Source organism: Arachis stenosperma, chromosome 7 (assembly GCF_014773155.1).
Source record: "Arachis stenosperma cultivar V10309 chromosome 7, arast.V10309.gnm1.PFL2, whole genome shotgun sequence".
NCBI lineage: Eukaryota > Viridiplantae > Streptophyta > Magnoliopsida > Fabales > Fabaceae > Arachis > Arachis stenosperma.
Window position 1 is genome coordinate 23,770,020 of NC_080383.1, and position 19,932 is coordinate 23,789,951.

The 19,932-nt window shown below is 34.9% G+C and overlaps 2 protein-coding genes across 3 annotated transcripts; both read left to right on the forward strand.

The window, feature by feature from the left end:
- Positions 1–9,117: 9,117 nt before the first annotated feature.
- Positions 9,118–11,745, forward strand: LOC130941348 (pentatricopeptide repeat-containing protein At2g37230-like). The gene is given in 2 exon segments (XM_057869823.1): positions 9,118–10,869; positions 10,872–11,745. Coding segments are annotated over 2 exon segments (2,277 nt in total). The 5' UTR covers positions 9,118–9,272; the 3' UTR covers positions 11,552–11,745.
- A 225-nt stretch (positions 11,746–11,970) lies between these two features.
- On the forward strand, positions 11,971–18,608 carry LOC130941347 (uncharacterized). Of its 2 annotated transcripts, none has more exons than XR_009070625.1 (12): positions 11,971–12,433; positions 12,558–13,386; positions 13,473–13,540; positions 14,165–14,250; positions 14,974–15,073; positions 15,220–15,305; positions 15,387–15,469; positions 16,403–16,530; positions 16,616–16,717; positions 16,939–17,232; positions 17,328–17,445; positions 17,749–17,983. XR_009070625.1 is itself a non-coding variant. In XM_057869822.1 (12 exons), the coding sequence occupies exons 1-12, from the start codon at positions 12,335–12,337 to the stop codon at positions 18,130–18,132; spliced, it is 2,382 nt and encodes a 793-aa protein (XP_057725805.1). In that variant the 5' UTR covers positions 11,971–12,334; the 3' UTR covers positions 18,133–18,608. The 2 variants fall into 2 exon arrangements, 1 of the variants encoding a protein (XP_057725805.1); XM_057869822.1 differs by having other exon boundaries at positions 17,323–17,445; positions 17,749–18,608.
- Positions 18,609–19,932: the final 1,324 nt, after the last annotated feature.

Here is a 19,932-nt window from a genome sequence, read left to right on the forward strand (position 1 = left end):
TAATATTAAAATTTCTAAATTTCATTTTACTCATCTATTATGCATAAGTGCTGATATTTAAAAAATAATAATTGATTATCCGTCATCGACTTCTCTTAGCAAATTCATGAATCGAGACACTGTTGGGAATAAGTAGTATGACCACAATCCAATCAATCACGTGTCAAATAATTTGTTATTGTTATTATATTAAAATGTTAATATAATAAGGTCCTAGATTAAATTTAGAGATTTATCATTGTGATAGTGATCATAATATTGAGAGATAAATCTTTTATAATTTAATCTAAATTGTTCTTGGTCAAAGGATTATTAAAAAGGGCATTAATAATCCGGAAAGACCAATATATATATAATGGTCTTCATTGGATGAAGATTAATAGATCTCATTTATTAAATTATATATATATATGGTGCATATAGGGATATGACCATTGAACTGACTCACTCTGAGAATTCCTAATGGTTATAATTACCGCATATTTGTCAATAGGATATTCTCAAGATGAACATAGTAATAGAGTTTCCTTTGACCTGCGACTGTCATAGTAATTAACAACGTATTTATTATACTTTGATTTCGGACACCTAATACTCTAGGGTGCTAGTTGAATGGATATTGGGTATGATTTAAATACTTGTAGAATTAATGATCAGTCAATAAGGAATCCGTCAACTTTCGATAAAGAGTTTGAGCTCTATGATTATAATGAATGAGATGAATGAAACCTTGGCCAAGGGGATTGAATGAATGAAGAAATGAGTTTCTTAGGTCATTCACAGTTCATTATAATAATGGTAACAAGTTAGAGTTTGACAATTAAACCATACTCTAAGGGTTAACCAAGAGCTGGAAAGATGGAAGGAATTATACTTTGTTCTTCTGAGGTTCTTAGTAAAAATATATTACTTTATACTATCGGGTCGTTGAGGAGTGTTGTTAGACGCCAACCTTGATTAGTAAATTTAGTATGACTAATTTACTACCCGCTTAGTATTGAACCTATGGGGTCACACACTAACGAGTGTTCTAATATTTGCTATAGAATTATTTAATTATTATTTTGATTTGATCAAATAAATAATTATATTAATTCAAATGGAATATTATTATATTTTTTGCTAGCACCAAAAATATAATAATAGTATGATAATTGGGAATATTAAATGAGATTTGAGAATAATTAGTTATTCTATTTCTAAATTTGAATTATAAAGTTGGATGAGATCCTAACTGATTCTGTTTCAAATTGAGTTATGATATAATTCATAAATTTGAAAGATTCAAATTAAAATAGTAAGATATGATTCAAATTTGAATTGAGATTCAAATTTAAAATCAACAACAAATCTCATATTATATATAGGTATGCCAAGAGTAGAGGATAACATGAGAAAGACAGAGAGAATAACAAGGGTTGTTATTCCTTTACCTCTACGCACATAAATGTATGTGAGCCTAATTCTTAGAGAAGAATTTTATGGTGTGCAAAGAGTTGCAAGAGGTTTCTCAATTTAGATCAGATGTCCATTGGTCAAGGGGTTGACAGCAAATATTGGTCTCGGTGTGGATACGCATAGTGCCTTCGTACCATCGAAGGAGAAAGTGATTTTTACTAGCGTACATACAGGTATTTAGATCTGATTTACTGATCTATATATTACTGGAATAAAGTTTAAGCACAAAATAGATCTTTAAGGATTACTTTTTTTTCTTCCGCTGCGTGTTATGAACACATGGTAATCCTTCAGACACAAGAGTCCTCTTAACTGAAGCATGTATTTTTAATTTTTTTTAATTTTAATTTATGTGCAAATAATTTAAAATTAAAAAGTTACAACTTAAATAAATAATAATAATTTATAATTTAAAAGAGTAATCGGTAAATAACTTAAAATTTAAAAAATAATAAACTAAACAAATAACTTAAAATATTTTGAATAAGTTGTTCTTATTAATTTTTTATACTTGATTTTTTATGTTTTAATTTATTGATGCTAATTGTATTTGAATGTAAAATTGATTGATTTAATTTGTATTAGGTTTAGATGAATTGTATTTGTATGTAAAATTAATTGATTTAATTTGCTGTTTTCTTTGTTCTTTTTCCTTTTTGAGGCTTGTATAGTAAAGTTGGATAAATTGAGAGATAATAGAGTAGAAGACATTTTCATTAACACTACAAAATTTATCGTCTAGCTTGATAATCAAATGATGACGATTCAATAAAAGAGTCTTTCTTCTGGTATTGTGTGGCACTCTTTAATTTTCTCAGTGAATTAATCACTTTGCAATGGTTTGATTTGGCGTGGTCAGTGGTAATAAATAAGAGTTTATTTTTAAAAAGAGAGAAAATGGGAAGATTCTAGCCGTTTAAGTTTGAAGATGGAATTTTCATTTGAGTTGAAGTTTTTTTGTTATATTTTCTTGTTTTGCATTTAGGAAGGGGTCTTCTATGTTTTGTTATTTGGCCCTTCTGTTTTTCCTTACATGTTTAGAACAAAGTTGCTAAATAATATAAAAAAGAGAGTGACTGTATGAAAAACTAGAAACAAAAAAATATTCAACAATTAATCTGTGAATGTGGAAGAGATGAAAAGGTTGATTTGGTTTTATATGGAGTCTTAGAAACGAGGAAGAAAAGACAGGATAATTGATCATCAAGCTGTTTTGTTTTGTGTCAGTAGCCAGTGAAAATTTTTTTGTGTTAAGAGTGATTATTAGTTACTTTGTTTAGTGTTGATTGATCTGCACTTTGTATTCGTGTTTTAGTTGTATCTTTTCGTCCTGTTGCTGCTTCTTTTTGTAGTTGTTCTGCTCCTGACCACCCTCTTTAGGTTTATGGATGTGACTTAAACTTTTCTAGAGTAATGTTTATCTTCATAAAAAACATTTAGAATGCTGCTATATTAGTTTATTTTCCAATAAAATATATTTCCTTAAAAAAAAATCATAATTTCAGCCTTTGCAATATAATTTTAATTTTCAGGATGTTTTCTTTTTTTATTAATCTCTGCACAATTGATTATTTAAGTGAGACCAGATAAATCAATTTAGTTAGTAATCCAATAATCTGATCGATTTAATTATTGGTTCGATTCTGATAATTATGGCCACAATCACCTGCTGCTAATTATTAATCAATCACCACTTTTTCAAATAGAGGGATAAAAGGAAAAAAAATTCTATTCACTTTCTCATATTGAGCTGCAAATCAATCCATAAGCATTTTTTTTTAAATTATCTGACATGAGATGAAATTGTGATCCAATAGTGCATTGCATTGGTTCAATAATAGTGCCATATTATTATTATTATTATTATTATTATTATTATTATTATTATTATTATTATTGTTGTTATTGTTTTTTTTTGTCGTTGTTTCCCTCCTGGTCTAGTTCTACAATAATCTATCTTATAAAGTCAAAATATAAATCTAAATTTTTTGAATTTCACAAAAATACTTATAAATCAATATCTATGAAAATGATCATAACATCAACAATGAGAATCAAACTCGAGTTATTGTGACATATAACCATTTTTTTGTCAATAATACGTTGTACTCCTTTTTTTATGCTATATAAATTGTTATAGGGTGTAGCAGTTTCTAATTTCAAATTTTTTTATTAGATTATAACTTTTTTTTTAAAATTTTTTAAAATAATCAGTTGAATATTGTACTCTTATTATTGTTTAGAACAAAAGAGTATTATATTCTCTATTTTCTAAATAAATAAAGGTGATTGTTATTGACTTATTGTGCTTAAAAAATGGTGTTATTACGGACCATCAAGGATCTAGACCAACTCGCCATTGGGTCGGGACACCACCCCTGACCCAGGCCCAAACCTTCCCTCACAAACCGGAAGAACCTGACGGGTCGGTTTCTGACACTCGACTCACGTCATGCTCGACTCACCCCCATACGACCCATACCACTAGACGGGTCGGTACCCTCGGGGCAACACCTGAATTCTCGACCTGAAGTCCGGCCCGATCTAATCCTCCCACGTGGACCGCAACAGCTCATAGAAGTTTCTTGGCTAGTGGGCTAGGTCACTCATGGGCCTATCCAACACCATATATAAGGGGAGAAGTCAGCTCTCCCTCAAGGTACGTCACTTCTTACCTAATTCGGCTATCCTTCTGTATGGACTCTGATTTGATCGTCGGAGTGTCCTTGCAGGTGGTCACCCCGCTTTTGACACGTCACCTCCGGTGACTCCAGCTCACACTTTGGTCTTCGCTCCACATCCGCTCAGGGTCTCACCCGTTCATCTCCTCAGAATCACCCGACCTGTCGAGGACCCGAGACTGTTAGGTACCGAATAAGTGTCTAATTTGCTAAAAAAAAATTAAAGGTTAATATTTGATTTATAAAGTATAAAAGTAAATAAATTTTTAAAATTTACAGTAAAAAATAAGTTAAACAAAAATTAGACACCAATTTAAAGCACCATATAATTAGCCATGAATAAAAAGGCAAAAGAAGATAAATAATGCACTACCACGCAACACCACTTTCGATTATTAGTTTTTTTTTCCAAAAGTAAGTTAAATTTTATTTCTTCAAAAAAGAAACAAGTGTCCAAAGAGGGACAAACAGAAAGCAATTGAGAATTCTCACTATAGGTGACATAACAAAAAGATATGGCTAAGAAGAAAGAGAACGACACATGAGGATATATGCTGAATCCTTAGTTTCATCTCATTGGTACCGCATCACTGCATTAGTTATCTCCTCCATTGTAGTCTTCTTTCCTTCAAACACTTCTCTATTCCGAGCTTTCCAAATTTTCCAGTAGACAATCACAACTCGAGCAAGTGTCTCAACTTCGCCCTAGTTTTTTGTGGTGACCCGCAGCCACCATGACGCGAAATCAGGAGACCCATTTCGAGCAATAGTCGCATAAGGAAAGAGAGTATCCCAGGTCGCTAAGGCAGGGCCACAGTGAAGGAGGCAGTGGGTGATTGTTTCATTTTCCACTTTGCATCTTTGGCAAAGGGGCAAGGTGGTTGAAAATCAGCGGTGGATGACATGCATCACAGGTAACTTTTCATGAATAGCCCTTCATAGAAATATCTGAAGCTTAGTTTGAATTTTTAATCCCCAAATCTGCTTCCAAATTACTTGATTTTGCAATAAAGGGGAAAGTTGTGCTGTTGGAACATGAAAGAAATTGTAGGCTATCGTGTATCCCGTAGAGACATCATATTGTTTTCTTTTGTTCCAGATCCACTGGAGCTTGTCAACACCATCGGCATTCAACGGAGTGGAGAGGATACGGGTTGCTGTCTCCGGCGAAAAAATTTCTTCTATCAGCTCTTTCTTCCATTGCCGATCCACTGTAAGTAAATCCTTGACCCAGTAGACTCCTGTATCTGTGTTGTTGTTGCAATTAGGAAAAAATGGGTATGGAGGAGGTAACCAAGGGTCATACCATATACGAACATTAGAACCCAAACCTATGCTCCAGTAATACCTTTTTCTGCAACTTTTCTTCCTTCTAGCAGACTTTGCCAACCCCAAGAAGCCTGTGATCCTTTATCAGTTGTGAGTGTGGTTGTATAACGAAAATATTTTTCTTTTAGTATTCTGTCAGTAGAGAATTTGGGTTGATGGTGACTCTCCAAAATTGCTTTCCAAGTAGTGCCATATTATGTGCTCTTAGGTCTTTAAAACCCAGCCCTCCTTCTTTCTTAGGCCTCGACATCATATCCCAACTAACCCAAGTCATCTTGCGCTCTGAACCCTTTTGACCCCACTAGAATTGCATCAAGATCCGATGAATCTCCTCGAATAGTGAATCTGGTAATCGGAAGCAAGATAGAGTATACACCGGAATTGCTTCACCAACTGCTTTAATGAGTACATGCCTTCCACCTGCTGAAAGGAGATTTCTTTTCCACGCTTGGACCTGTTTCTAAACTTTATCTTTAATGGCTCCAAAAGTCGCTCTCTTCGATCGTTGAACCACTGATGGCAGTCCCAGGCATTTATCCTGGGCACCCACATGTCTAATATTGAGAGAAGTTGCCAATTCTTGACGGGTATTAATAGGGGTGTTATGACTGAAGAAAATAGCAGACTTATCGAGATTGACTTTCTGACCACTGATTATTTCATAGTCATGGAGAAGAGCCAAAATGTTAGAACATGTCTCCTTTGAAGCTTTACAAAAAAGAATAGAATCATCGACAAACAGTAGGTGATTAACACTTGGACTCCTCCTGTGAATCTGAATCCCCTGAATAATCCTGTTTTGCTCTGCCTTGTGTAGCAGATAGAAAAAATCTTCTGCGCAAAGAAGAAAAAGATACGGTGACAAGGGATCTTCTTGACGAATACTCTTTGTTGGCCTGAAGAAGCCAAATGGTTGACTTTCCACCAGAACAGAGTAAGAAACAGTGATGACTAATTCTTGGATCCAAGAAATCCACCTAGAGGCAAAGCCTATTTTTTCCATGATAAATCATAAAAACTTCCATTCTACCCTATCATAAGCTTTGCTCATATCCAATTTGAGCGCCATTTCACATTCAAATCCTGTTTTTTCAGTTTTCAAATAGTAATGAGAATGTTATCAGAAATAAGCCTACCCTTCAAAAAAGCACTCTGGTTTAAACTCACTATTTTATTCATGGAGGTTTGAAGTCTATGAACTAGAATTTTTGAGACAATCTTGTAGAAAATTGAAGATAAGCTAATAGATCTAACCTGAGTCATTTTTCTAGCATCTGGGATCTTAGAAACCAAGCATATTTGAGTATGATTGAAGCTTTTAAGCATCCGTCCACCACCAAAGAAACTACTCACTGCTTTGAACACATCTCCACCGATAATATCCCAGTAGAATTGAAAAAATTTTGCTGTGAAACCATCCTCTCCAGGTGCACTTTGAGCACAAACAGAGAAGGTATCTCTCTTTGTTTCTTCAATAGTAACTAGCCTTACTAATCTTCGGTTCATGGAAGCTACAACCGAAGGGGTGAATTCATCAGACAGGTAACTCGGTTCTTCTGGATTTGAAGATGAAAAGATATCTTTAAAATAACATTCAGCTACCTTAGCTATGCTCTCAGGGTCCGAAACCATCTCACCATTAGTGGTGGTCAATTCCCAGATTTTATTTTTCCGGTTTCTAACTTGACACTTTTGGTGAAAATATCTCGTATTTTTATCCCCTTCTTTCAACCATTTATACCTGGACTTCCTTCGATTATTAGTTTAATGATACTTTTTTTTAGCTTATTTGATAAATAATTATATTATTATTTCAGCTGTCAAATATTAATTATATTATAATTATCTTTAACCTCGCCAAAATTGTTAATACGGGTCTAATTATTAAATTTTACATTTTTTAAAATTTTTTTTAATAATAGATTGATTTAAGATACTTCTAACCACTCTAACCTGATCTATTCGAGAGAGTTGGATACAGGATAACAATAATGTCCAAACAATTCACGTGTACATAAATTGTTACAGAATATTAGGATTAAACTATCCACTGTTTTTTCATAAATCGCTATACATAACAACGTTTATGCATTGTTGTGTTCCTTCAGAAATTGCTACATTCTATTACTAGTTTTTTATATTATGTAGCAATTTCTTCTGTACACTTTTTTCATATGATCGGTGCTAGATGTAGTGGATTATGTAGAAGTTGAAATTTTATATAAAATAAAAAAAATTACAAAAATGTCAGATGTTTTAAAAGATTACAATATGATAATTTTAAAATTCAATTATTTTATTTTAATAACTTTGCCCCCTTTTTTTTTCATACAACTGATACAAGATACATGATATCTTGGCATAATAATCATATTAAATCAAAAGGTTTGCATGGTAAAAGCATGGATAGGAGGTTGAAATCTTCACACACAAATAAATTACTCCTCATGCAATTTTTGCTGGCAAAGTGGCAATTGAAAGATTGAAACTCATGATCCGGTTCTCCACGCTCTGTCTGATATATATATTTAAGAGCTTGAACCAACAAGGTAATGAAGAATTTAGAAAACAGTGTGTTTATGGGTGCTGATTCATTTATTCCCTAAAGAGCCCTTTAAATGATGACATTTCTTTTCCTTTTTGTCTACAATCCCCCACCTCCCTATTTCAATAACCATCTTTCAAGGTTTATCAGATTTAATTATTATTATTTTGTTTGATTTTATTATAAAGTGTCCACTATAATGTCCGACTAATGTTGTCCAAGTTTTTTTTTTTCTATTTTGTCGGGAATTTTATTATTATTGTATAATTTTTATGGATATTATACTTATACGGGCTATCAAAACTTTAACATATTTAAAAAATATAATTAAAATTAATATATATTTTTTATTATTTGATAATAATTTTTAATTTAATCATACTTTTTATTTTATGTCTTTTCATATTAAAAATATATCAAATAATAAAAAATGTGATCTTTAAATTTAACATACTTTTTTATTTTTATCAAGAATTCGTAATAACCATATGTTTTAAGTTTATTGCATATTAAAATTTCATTTAATGAATTGTTACATATATAAAACGTGATTGAATCGCCACATTTATTATAATAAACTAATCGCTATACTAACTTAATTTGGTTATTTTGGGTAATTAAGTTTATTTGGGTATAATTTTGGATAGTTAAGTTTAATGCAAATTTATTCTTCATATCTTACCATAAACAAATTCATAAAAAATCTATTTTGACAAGTAAAAATTATACGTTAAGCCAAAAAATATATGAACACCCAGGAGATAACGCTCATAATGAAACACAGCGTTTCAACAAAGGTACAGGGGCGATTTGTCCCAATTATGAAGGAGAGAAACCCACGTGGACAAGTTACTGACACATCAGCCAGTGACCTGCTCGGATCCGGTTGCAGGGACTGGAACCTACTGAAATCATAATAGATAGGGATCGATTTGGATATTTAGATTTCTTAGGGGGTGGGAAGTCCATCGGGCAAATCATTATGGACCGGAAAAGACATTTACTCTTTTATTTATTAACAAATTCTGATAGTGATGTCACCAAAACAAAAAAAAATAAATAAATAAAGCAGCAAAAAGAAAAGAAGACAGGGCTGCTGTAAGTGTTAAACCCTAACCACCAAAAGTCTTAAGCCTCAGAGTGCTGTCCTCCCCCATTTTTGGCTGCTGCATCCAACTATTCCTCACTTCACTCGTTCACTCTCGACACTAAAACCCACTCTCGACAATCTCCAATTTCCATTCCCAAATCTCATATCCATGGGTTTCCTCTCAAATTCCAAGCTTCTCCAATGGAGACCAACTTTCATCATTCCCAAACTACCCTTCCCCCGCTTCTCCTCCACTTCCACCGCCGAGCCTCTCTCCGAGCCCGACGACCACCACCACCACCCACCTCCCCCTCCTCCACCTCCAGGCGCCACCTCCTCCGAACCCCAAAACCCATCCACCCAACCCGATACACCACTCCCAGCAAACAAAGCCCATCAGCACTCCCCGGAAAAGCCCGAAACAATAATCATCAGGATGATTAGCAACCGGGCCTGGACCACCCGTCTCCAGAACTCGATCCGCTCAGTGGCCCCACACATGGATTCCTCTCTCGTCTGGAACATCCTCCATGGCACCTCCTCTTCCCCCGACCAGGCCCTCCGCTTCTTTCGATGGGTCGAGCGGGCCGGGCTCTTCGTCCACGACGCAGGCACCACACTCAAGATGGTGCAGATCCTTGGTCGCTTCTCGAAGCTCAACCATGCTCGCTTGATCGTCCTCGACGCCCCCAAGAAAGGCCTCCCCTGCTCTGAGGACATGTTTGTTTCCCTTATCGACGCCTACGGCCGCGCCGGCATCGTTCAGGAATCCGTTAGGATCTTCCAGAAGATGAAGGAGCTGGGCGTCGACCGCACCGTGAAGTCCTACGATGCGCTTTTCAAGGTCATTCTCCGCCGCGGACGGTATATGATGGCGAAAAGGTACTACAATGCTATGCTTCGGGAAGGCATCGAGCCTACCCGGCATACTTATCATTTGCTGCTTTGGGGTATGTTCTTGTCTTTGAGATTGGATTCTGCAATTAGATTTTATGATGAAATGAAGAGTAGGGATATTTTACCTGATGTTGTTACTTATAACACTATGATTAATGGGTATTTCCGGTTTAAGAATGTTGATGAGGCGGAGAAGTTGTTTGCGGAGATGAAGGGGAGGGGAGATACTGTGCCCAATGTGATTAGTTATACTACTATGTTGAAAGGGTATGTAGGGGCAGGGCGGGTTGATGATGCCGCGAGGATTTTCGAGGAGATGAAGTCTTGTGGTGTTAAGCCGAATGCCGTTACCTTCACTACACTGTTGCCTGCGCTTTCTGATGCTGGGAAAGCAGCTGAGGCGAAGAATGTGTTGCGGGAGATGGTGGATAGGTATATTGCCCCCAAGGATAATTCCATCTTCATGAAACTGCTGAGTTGCCAGTGTGAGTGCGGTGACTTGGACGCAGCTGGGGATGTGCTGAAAGGGATGATAAGGTTGAGCATTCCGACAGAGGCTGGTCATTACGGTGTCTTGATTGAGAATTTCTGCAAGGCCAACGTGTATGACAAGGCAGTGAAATTGTTGGACAAGTTAATTGAGAAGGAAATTATCTTGAGACCGCAGAGTTCTTTCGATATGGAACCTAGTGCTTATAACCTGATGATTAAGTATCTTTGTGAAAATGGCCAGACAGCTAAAGCAGAAACGTTTTTCCGCCAGTTAATGAAAAAGGGTGTGCAGGATTCAGTTTCTTTTAATAATCTGATCCACGGGCACTCGAAAGAAGGAAATCCTGATTCTGCTTTTGAAATTTTAAAGATCATGGGAGGAGAGGGGTTGCAAGAGATGCAGATTCCTACAGGTTACTTATCGAGAGTTACCTGAGAAAAGGGGAACCAGCTGATGCTAAGACAGCTTTGGATAGCATGCTTGAAAGTGGACATGTACCGGAGTCAACTCTTTTTAGGTCAGTAATGGAGAGTTTGTTTGAAGATGGCAGGGTCCAAACGGCTAGCAGAGTAATGAAATGTATGGTGGAGAAGGAAATCAAGGAGAATATGGATTTGGTTTCTAAAATTTTGGAGGCTCTTCTCATGAGAGGTCATGTCGAAGAAGCACTGGGCCGTATCGAGTTACTGAATCAAAATGGATTCGAGCCTGATTTAGACCACCTACTATCTGTTCTTTGTGAGAAAGAAAAGACAATTGCTGCTCTCAAACTGTTTGATTTTGCTCTTGAGAGAGACTATATTGTAGGCTTTTCAATTTATGATAAGGTTTTAGATGCTCTCTTGGCAGCGGGGAAGACTCTCAATGCATATTCCATCTTGTGTAAAATTTTGGAGAAAAGAGGTAGAACAGATTGGAGTAGCCGTGATGAGCTGATCAAGAGCCTTAATCGAGAGGGGAACACAAAGCAAGCGGATATTTTATCGAGAATGATCAAGGGGACAGAGGGTACTCCCCTAAAGAGAGAAGGAAAGAAGAAATTTGCTCCAGCTACATAATTTGGTCCGTCTTATTTTTCTTTTTTGGTTTTAGAGTTGAGAAGTATTACAGGGTTAAATCTTGATCCTAATCAGTTGTTTTTTTTTTAGAATTCAAGAATTGTTCTTTATTCTGATCCAAAATTGCTATTCCTTTTGACTAACTCTGTAGTCCCATGTATCATAATAAATGACATTACCTCCTTTTATACAAATTTATTATATAAAACTGCAATATTCCTGAGAAGAAATGTACTGCGCTAGTTTGGTATAGGGGTGTGCATGGCCCGGCCCGGCCCGAAGACCCGACCCGGTCCCGAACACTTTTGGGGCTAATTTAGTGTGATTTCATCGGGTTTAGGGTCGGGTATGGGTCTTAAAAATAGACCCGGTCATTATTTCGGGTTGGGTCCGGGTCATAGCTCGGATCACCCGAAATCGGCCCGGTGGCCCAGTCATCATACATAATTAATATTTTGTGTTATTAGTGATGGATGATGTCTATTATTATGTGAAATTTAAGTATTGTAATCCTTAATATTTTGTGTTATTAGTCATTATATATAAGACTATAAGTTAATGTTTTATGTTTAAAATGCATAAGACTTTAGACTAATGCATAATCTTGTGTTATTTGTATTGATTTAAATATTTGATGTTATTAGGCAATATTAGTATTGATTATTATTATGCTTTAATTTTAGAGAAGAGTTGGTTCTTATTATATTTTTCTAAGTGAATTTTACCATGTCAAATAATGGTTGGAGCCTTGGAAATTTGGATATTTTTACATGTTAACTTGCAATGCCTCAAACAAAGGCTGAGAAATCGCGGCGAGAACAGAGGAAAGAATCCCGTTTGGCAAAGAATGCATCCAAACACCAATCATGGCTTCTCCACCAGGTACCTTTCTATTCTCATTCTTCTACTCTTCTTTTTTCTTTTCTGAAACATAAATCAATATTTATGCCCTATTTCTCACTTGAACAATGTAACTTTTTTTTTCACGATTATTGTTTATGTATAGAAATCTCGAGCTATCAAAAGAAGTAAAGATGGTTCGGATAAGAAAACTAAGACAAACTTGGAGCAACCAGTTAGTACTAGTTTTGAGGAAAAAGAGGGTTTAGGGTTTGATTCGGATTCTGAGAAACATGTGAGAGCTGAAGAGAGTGTTGTATCAGTGGCAATTTGTGGCTCTGATACTAAGAAAATGAAGGAGTTGAAGAAGGGTTCTAAGGGAAGTTCCGGGAAGAAGAGTAGCAAAGAGATTTTTGGGCTGGATGCTGATATAGCTGCAAAGAAGGATCTTGAGTTGGAAAGGAAGCTTTCCAAGAAGCTTAAGGTGAAGGAAGGGAAATTAAGGGGTTTGGATGATGGGCTGAACATATTACTCGAAGGAATGTTGCCTGCTATGGATTTATTTGGAGAAGAGGATACTCATGGTGCTAGTGAATTGCCGAAGAAAAGGTTGAAGAAGAGCTTGTTGAGTAAGAAGCATAAGGAGGAAATATTGCCAAATGAAGGGATGGAAGTAGAGACAATAGATAGAGCGTTTGAGCTCATGAGAACTTCTGATCAAGATGGAGCATTAGGAGATATTGCTGATTGTGGAACTATGAGGAGGAAGCATAAGAAAAGAAAGTTGTTGAGACAAGAGCAAGAAGACAATATAGTGGATGATGATTTGTGCATATCGAATAATGTAGAATCCGTGGCAATGGAGGTGGCATCAGAGCATGTTTCTGCTGAAGTTCCAGCAAAGAAAGAAAAGGGAAAATATATTGCACCTCACTTAAGAGCTCGTGCTGGAAATGAACCTGAAGAGCATACTCAGATACGAAGACGTATACGAGGTATGGAGGACAGGCTTTAGTTTTGGCTTCACATGTCTAACTGTATACCATGTATTGATTTTCTTCTAAATTGAGTTCTTTTGTAGGACTTCTTAATAGGCTTTCTGAATCTAATGTTGAATCAATTACTGGAGAATTGTCAACAATCTTTCAGGTTTGCTGCACCATTAGTTGTATCTTAACTGTCTCTTTGTGGTGCATTATCGAAAGAAACTTTTTTATGTCATTTTGAAATGGAAAAACAAAGAGTTGCAAAGAGAGGGAACTTAAACTTAGGTAGACACTAGGAAATCTTACCAATTGTCTCTTTTTTAAAAAAAAAAATCTTACTGCATTTTTTAAAATGAAGATTCAATGATTAATCTCGAAGAGTAGTACAATGTACTTGTTCTTTTCAAATTTGGAATATTTAAAGGTAAAGGGTCAAATGACCTTCTGCTAACTCTAGCATGAAGGTTGAAATTCTGGTAAAAAATATTTCTTATAAGTAGAATATGTTGTTGCTGCTTCTGTTGGCTTTTTTTTTTTAAAAAAAAAGGTCTTGGTGATTTTCTCTATGTAAAGAATGGATGTCCACTGTCAAAGCATCTGAACTGCTCCCCTGTCTCTTGTGTATGCTTCAAATTACACCATATTGTACTAATGCACAGTGTTGTTGCTACCCCAATCATTTAACTTGTTTATTTAGTTTTTGTTTGCTTGATAAGTTGTTTCTATGAAATCTAACCACATAAGAAGTTGAACTATTCTATAAAGTTTTGATGCAATTCTCTTCCAGTCTGTTGCACGTAGTAGTGTAGCTTCACACATTATGATTGAGGAGGCTTTGGCATCATTCTCAGGTGGGCCACGGGGCAATGAACAGTTAAGCATTTGAGCCTTTCTATTTTAGTTACCTTCCCTGTTGAATTGCTATTTGGTGGATTTGTTGTTTCTGTATTTAAAATAATTTGATTGGGAAGCATTGTATTATCGATGAAAAATTTTCAAAATGATGATCATGATCATCATCATCATCATCATCATCATCATCATAATAATGATAATGATAATGATAATAATCATGATGATGATGATGATGATGATGATGATGATGATGAATTTTAATGGCTTAATAATATTTATCTCTTCATTTAAGGCTAAAACTGAATTTGTTGTTGTTGTTGAAGATCCTGAACCAAATTCAGTTTTAGCCTTAAATGAAGAGATAAATATTATTAAGCCATTAAAATTCATTGTACAGGGCTTCAGTCAATTACTCAAATTTAGTTATAGCCCTACTGCTAGAGTACCCAGCACAGAAGTGGGAAAAAGGCAGATAATGTTTTTTGTATAGCTTAGAAGAAATATATGATTGAAAGGAAAAGGTTGTGCACAAATCGGTGTTGGTTTAGGACAAATTATTTTCATATTTTGAGTTTAGAATCATATATTTTTCTATTTTAAATATTATAATACTAGTTCATATTGTCGTGTTCAGTCCTTGAGTATGTCAGATCCCTCCTCTTTGATCTTACATTGAATACTGCACAATGTTGCTTTTAGTTTAACTGACATCCCTCTCCCCTTCTTCCTCTTTTGGTGAAGGTACGCTGCTATTTTTGCTGCATTTGTTGCAGGGATGGCCTGTTTAGTTGGTGTTGACTTCAGTGCAAAGTTTATGGCATCCTTTGTCAAATGCTTTGAGGTAATGCTTGAAAAAGAAGTCCAACATGCTGATTATATATATATATTGCCCTTTTTAGTTTTAGTTTCTTCATCAGATCACCCTTGTGCTCTCATTGTATTGTGCAGACTGACTGTAGTTTATAATCTTCACATATTTCATTCCAGGATGAGTACCTTAAAGAGGACAATCTCTCTCTGCGGAATCTTACACTTCTCTTATCCTATTTATGCATATTTGGGGTCTGTTGTAGGTGGGTATACTGCACCAATCATTTTGAAGTATTAAGTGATTTTTAACTGTACCCTGACAGATATCTTCTTTAATGCTTTAGTGATTTAATATATGACTTTCTAGTCATGTTGAGCAAGCGATTGACCGAGATAGATGTCTCTATCATATTGGCAGTTCTACAGTGTAAGATTTTTATTTTTCCCTTGGTTATTTTTCTAGTTTGTAATGTTCCCTTCTGCAGTTTGTTTGTTGTTTGGTGGGGAGGTGGGACAATTTGACATTAAGGGACTGAGTGCTATAAATTTTCAGATTTTAAAGTCAGTTTAAGCTTTTGCACTCTTCAGAAGCATTTTTTACGCATTTGGCCAACTTTTTATTGTACAAGCCATACATGCATCTTATGAAATATTCCATAGGTGTATTGAGCACTTGGAGTTTTCTTATCTAATTTCTCTCTCTTCAATATTAGTAGGATAGGTCTCATGTATTTGTTTTAATTTGTTTGTGGTGGTTGACTTGTTGTATCTTTGGTAAATTGCGCTCACACCCTTTAAGATTTATCAAAACTACTTGCACCATCTTCTATTTGACCAGTATACATTCTCCTCCCTTATGTTATACCAACTGCACGTCTAAACAATACACTTAGATCCTCTGGTGTTAATGTAATTAACAGATGTGTGTCACCTGTGTACTAATACGAAAAATACCCTTAAATAACAATGTTAAAAGAACAAGAGTCTTTATAATTATTATTCTATCTTTATGTGTTCTCTATGCATAATGAGATTGTGGGGGGTGTTAAAACTGACCTTTTTTTCTCCTCGTTTTAATACAAATTCAGTGTAATGACATAATAGAGGAGAGGTGAGTGTATACTGGTCAAATAGATGGATGGTATGTGTAATTTTGATAACCTAATGCAGTTTACCATTGTCTCTTTATTCTCTTCGGTCTTTGGAGTTGGTCTTATATTTCCTTATTTTAATCCTTTTATCTCCTTTGCTTATGTGAATTTATAATTGTTACTAATGTACTTCTCTAGATATTTTTATAAGAAATTCCCAATGGATGAACCATATCTGACTTTTATCTTTATTCCATTTGTCTTAATAGGTTGTGGAATGAAAATTAGGGCTGATGATCCAATTTCCATGAAAAATTTGATCGTTAGTGTTCAGAAGACGACAAGTGACCTGAAGGCTTCCTCCAGAGATAATCATGAAAAGAGAAATAGTAAAAGAGTGAGCATGCTATATTTTATTATCAGAGAAGTTCTCTGGTTTTTCTGCACATAGTTCAGCACTGATTACTTGGCAACACTTGTAGATGGAGTTCATGCTTGAAACCATATGTGACATCAAGAACAACAAGAAAAGACAAAAGGAGGACCCTATACACCACACTCGGATTAAGAAGTGGTTGCAGAAGGTTGCATTCTTATGTGGCATTGTTTATTATTCAATCACCTTTCTCTGTAGATATTACTTGCAAAAGATAATTACTTTTTTTGGGGAGGATATCTTACAAAGTTGGAACGAATTTATTTTAAGACTTTTATTTTTAAAAGATGTGAAGAAAAGAAATGTGTTCCTAGTGACTATTCTTTTGTTCATTCCCAGTGACTTCTGTTTCATTTGTGTTATTTCCAGTTAAGAGTGGATGACATTTTACTTAGAGGTCTTAAATGGAGCAAGTTACTTGATCCTGATAAGAAGGGTCAGTGGTGGTTACCTGGGGATTTGGCTTCTGCAACAGATAATGTCGAAGAAGTTGCTAACAGAATCGACAAAGATATTCTTGAAACACAACGCATGCTTCAGCTTGCCGCGGCACAAAAGATGAACACAGATGCCAGAAGAGCAATCTTCTGTATAATAACGAGTGGTGAGGACTATATTGATGCATGTGAGAAGCTTCTTCGATTGGAATTACCTGGGAAGCAGGTCAGCCTTTTTTTTTAAGTTTACTAAACTTTGTGTTCTTTCAATTATGAGACCCTCCATGTTGACATATCTATTTTCTTAATGCTATAGGACAGAGATATAATGCGGGTTCTTCTCGAGTGTTGCTTACAAGAGAAAGTTTTTAACAAGTATTATACGGTGCTGGCGACGAAGTTGTGCGAGCATGACAAAAATCACAAGTTTACTCTGCAGGTAATGTTCCTCTCCTTGTTATAAAACTGGTATGAATGCTAATTTGAAACAGAACTATATATTGCTATTGTGTATGGAAAATATGACAAGAGGTAGATGATTATGAGAAACTATTGGACTGTGATCAATAGTAGCACCAATGTGGGTGCTTGCACAGATGTGACAAAATAGTGCTGAGGAATTCTCAAATGCTTTGGATGTCCAATGTGAATTACTGAATTGCATTATTTTGCTTGATTTATGTTATCATAACAGCACTTGATATTAATTTATGACTCATTTTTACCCCTACCGTTATTGCAGTTTTGCATTTGGGACCACTTTAAGGAACTTGATTCAATGCAGCTTATGAGGTCAATGCACCTTGCCAAATTTGTGGCTGAAATGGTTTCCTCTTTCACCCTCTCCCTTGCAGTGTTGAAGACTGTGGAGCTCAGTGATCTCAACCTGTTATCCCCAAGAAGAGTTATGCATTTTCGCATGCTGTTTGAGGCCATCTTCGAGTACCCTGATAGCACCGTCTGGAATGTATTCACACGTGTGGCCGTGGCCCCTGAACTCGAGGGTCTTCGACAAGGCATTGAATTCTTCGGTAAAGAGTACATTGTCAAATCCAACAAAGATCTAAGTCAGAAGTTTAAGTTGGTAAAAAGAGCCCTTAATAATGTGGAAGGAGTTTTGATGTGAATGAAGTGTTGAATTATATTCCCAATTTTGTTGTCAGTTATGCTAATTTTATTTAAATAATTCTTACATATCCTTCTGAATCCACATGTTCTGGTCTACCCGTAAAACTAAAACTAAATAAGAAAATTTTGTTTATTAAACAAGCATTACTATTAAAATCCTATTACTGAGCATGAAAATTTTCTATGCTGATGAGTTGCATGTGAAACAATGTTTATGTAACTAAGAAATGAGGTTCCATTTGTGGCGCACCTTCCAAAACAGGTGTTCTTACACGGGGCACTCCATAACGTCTACTGGCCAGGATTTAAGAGCGCTTTTGTTTTTAGATAACTGATTTTGAAATAAAGTGACTTGTGTTTAGTAATTGTGTAAAAGATTAACACAACAAATCAATTGTGAACAGAAATGCAAAACCTCATTCTTGGTGAAACCAATTTGACAATTAGTATGGAATTTTGGTTAACCAAACAAAACTAAACACCATCTGAAAAGCACATAAGTTTATTTTTTTCAGTATTATTAATTTAATCTTGTTACGTGTACATTTTTATAATTGATACTAATTTGATACTTGTATAAAAATACGCAGGATAAATATTTCTCGAACTTCTCTTCAAATCAAATTATAAACAAATTTTAAAATTAAAAATAAAAAACCTCAACCAAACCTCCTATAAAAAAATCAATATTTCTTTTGAAAAAAATAAGAAGCTTATCTCGCTTGATAAGTCACTTCTTTTTGTATGGTTCGTCCAGCCCAGTTTGTCCTTGATCAACTTTGGATGAATGAAATATACATCGGCCAATGAAAAACATGGGGGGTGTATGTAGAAGATAATCTGACATTGAAGTCAGTTTTTGTAAGATAATATCAATGATTCTAATATTTTTATTCAACATACCTCTTTGTTCTACTCAAAGGTTCTTTTATTAGTAATTCATACCTTCAAAACTGTTGTTTAGGATGATCAGTTACAGGTCAAATAATAAACAGCTATAAAGAGGGGATTAATTTCATAAAGAATTAAAGATTGATATAAAAACACTCATTTTAAATAATGAAATCCGAGATATAGTTCGGTTTCGATCGAGTTATAATGGACGGACAAAAAATTAATTAAAACTTTTAGATTTGACCACTTTAGTAATTAATAAATCCGACATAAAATAATTACAATTCATAAAATCTGAAGAAAAATATAATACCAAAGCAAAGTGTGAATGATGTAGCAACTAGCAAGTAGCAACATATACGATTATGGGAAAGTATGAGGAGCCAATGAAATATTTATACAATGTGTACAATGGAAGTTTAGGGAGTATTAGAGATATAGTTATCTTTTCTTATTAGTTGAAATTTTTGGGATGAGTGGTATCATGACATGGTATTAGAGCGCTAGATCTAAAAGGTTAAGAGTTCGATCCTTGGTGAATCCCAAAATTAGTTTAAGCTTACAAATAGTCGCAAAACCTTTTCAGTTTAATTTTTAATCTAAAAAATTTGATGACACAAAGCCACGAAAAACAAAATCTCACATGCATGTATGATCAAATTCATATACCACTACGTCATATATATTTCGGAAAAGCAAAATCACTAATTCTTTTATCATTATTCATTATCATGTAGTGTATATATATGCAATAATGTATTCACACATACTATCTTACTTCCACGGTATGGTCATGCTTAGTTAATTTTGCATTTGAACTATTATTATCGTTATATATACAATTATCATTCATGGAAAATCATAATTCTCATAACCTACCTTCTGATACCACATAAATTTAATA

Excerpts from the sequence above, each read along its gene's own strand:
- LOC130941347 (XM_057869822.1), top strand. The coding sequence starts at position 12,335 with ATGCCTCAAACAAAGGCTGAGAAATCGCGGCGAGAACAGAGGAAAGAA. Across the intron at positions 15,306-15,386 it reads ATATTTGGGGTCTGTTGTAG|TGATTTAATATATGACTTTC; the intron begins GTGGGTATACTG and ends TTAATGCTTTAG. Across the intron at positions 17,233-17,322 it reads TGGAATTACCTGGGAAGCAG|GACAGAGATATAATGCGGGT; the intron begins GTCAGCCTTTTT and ends TTAATGCTATAG.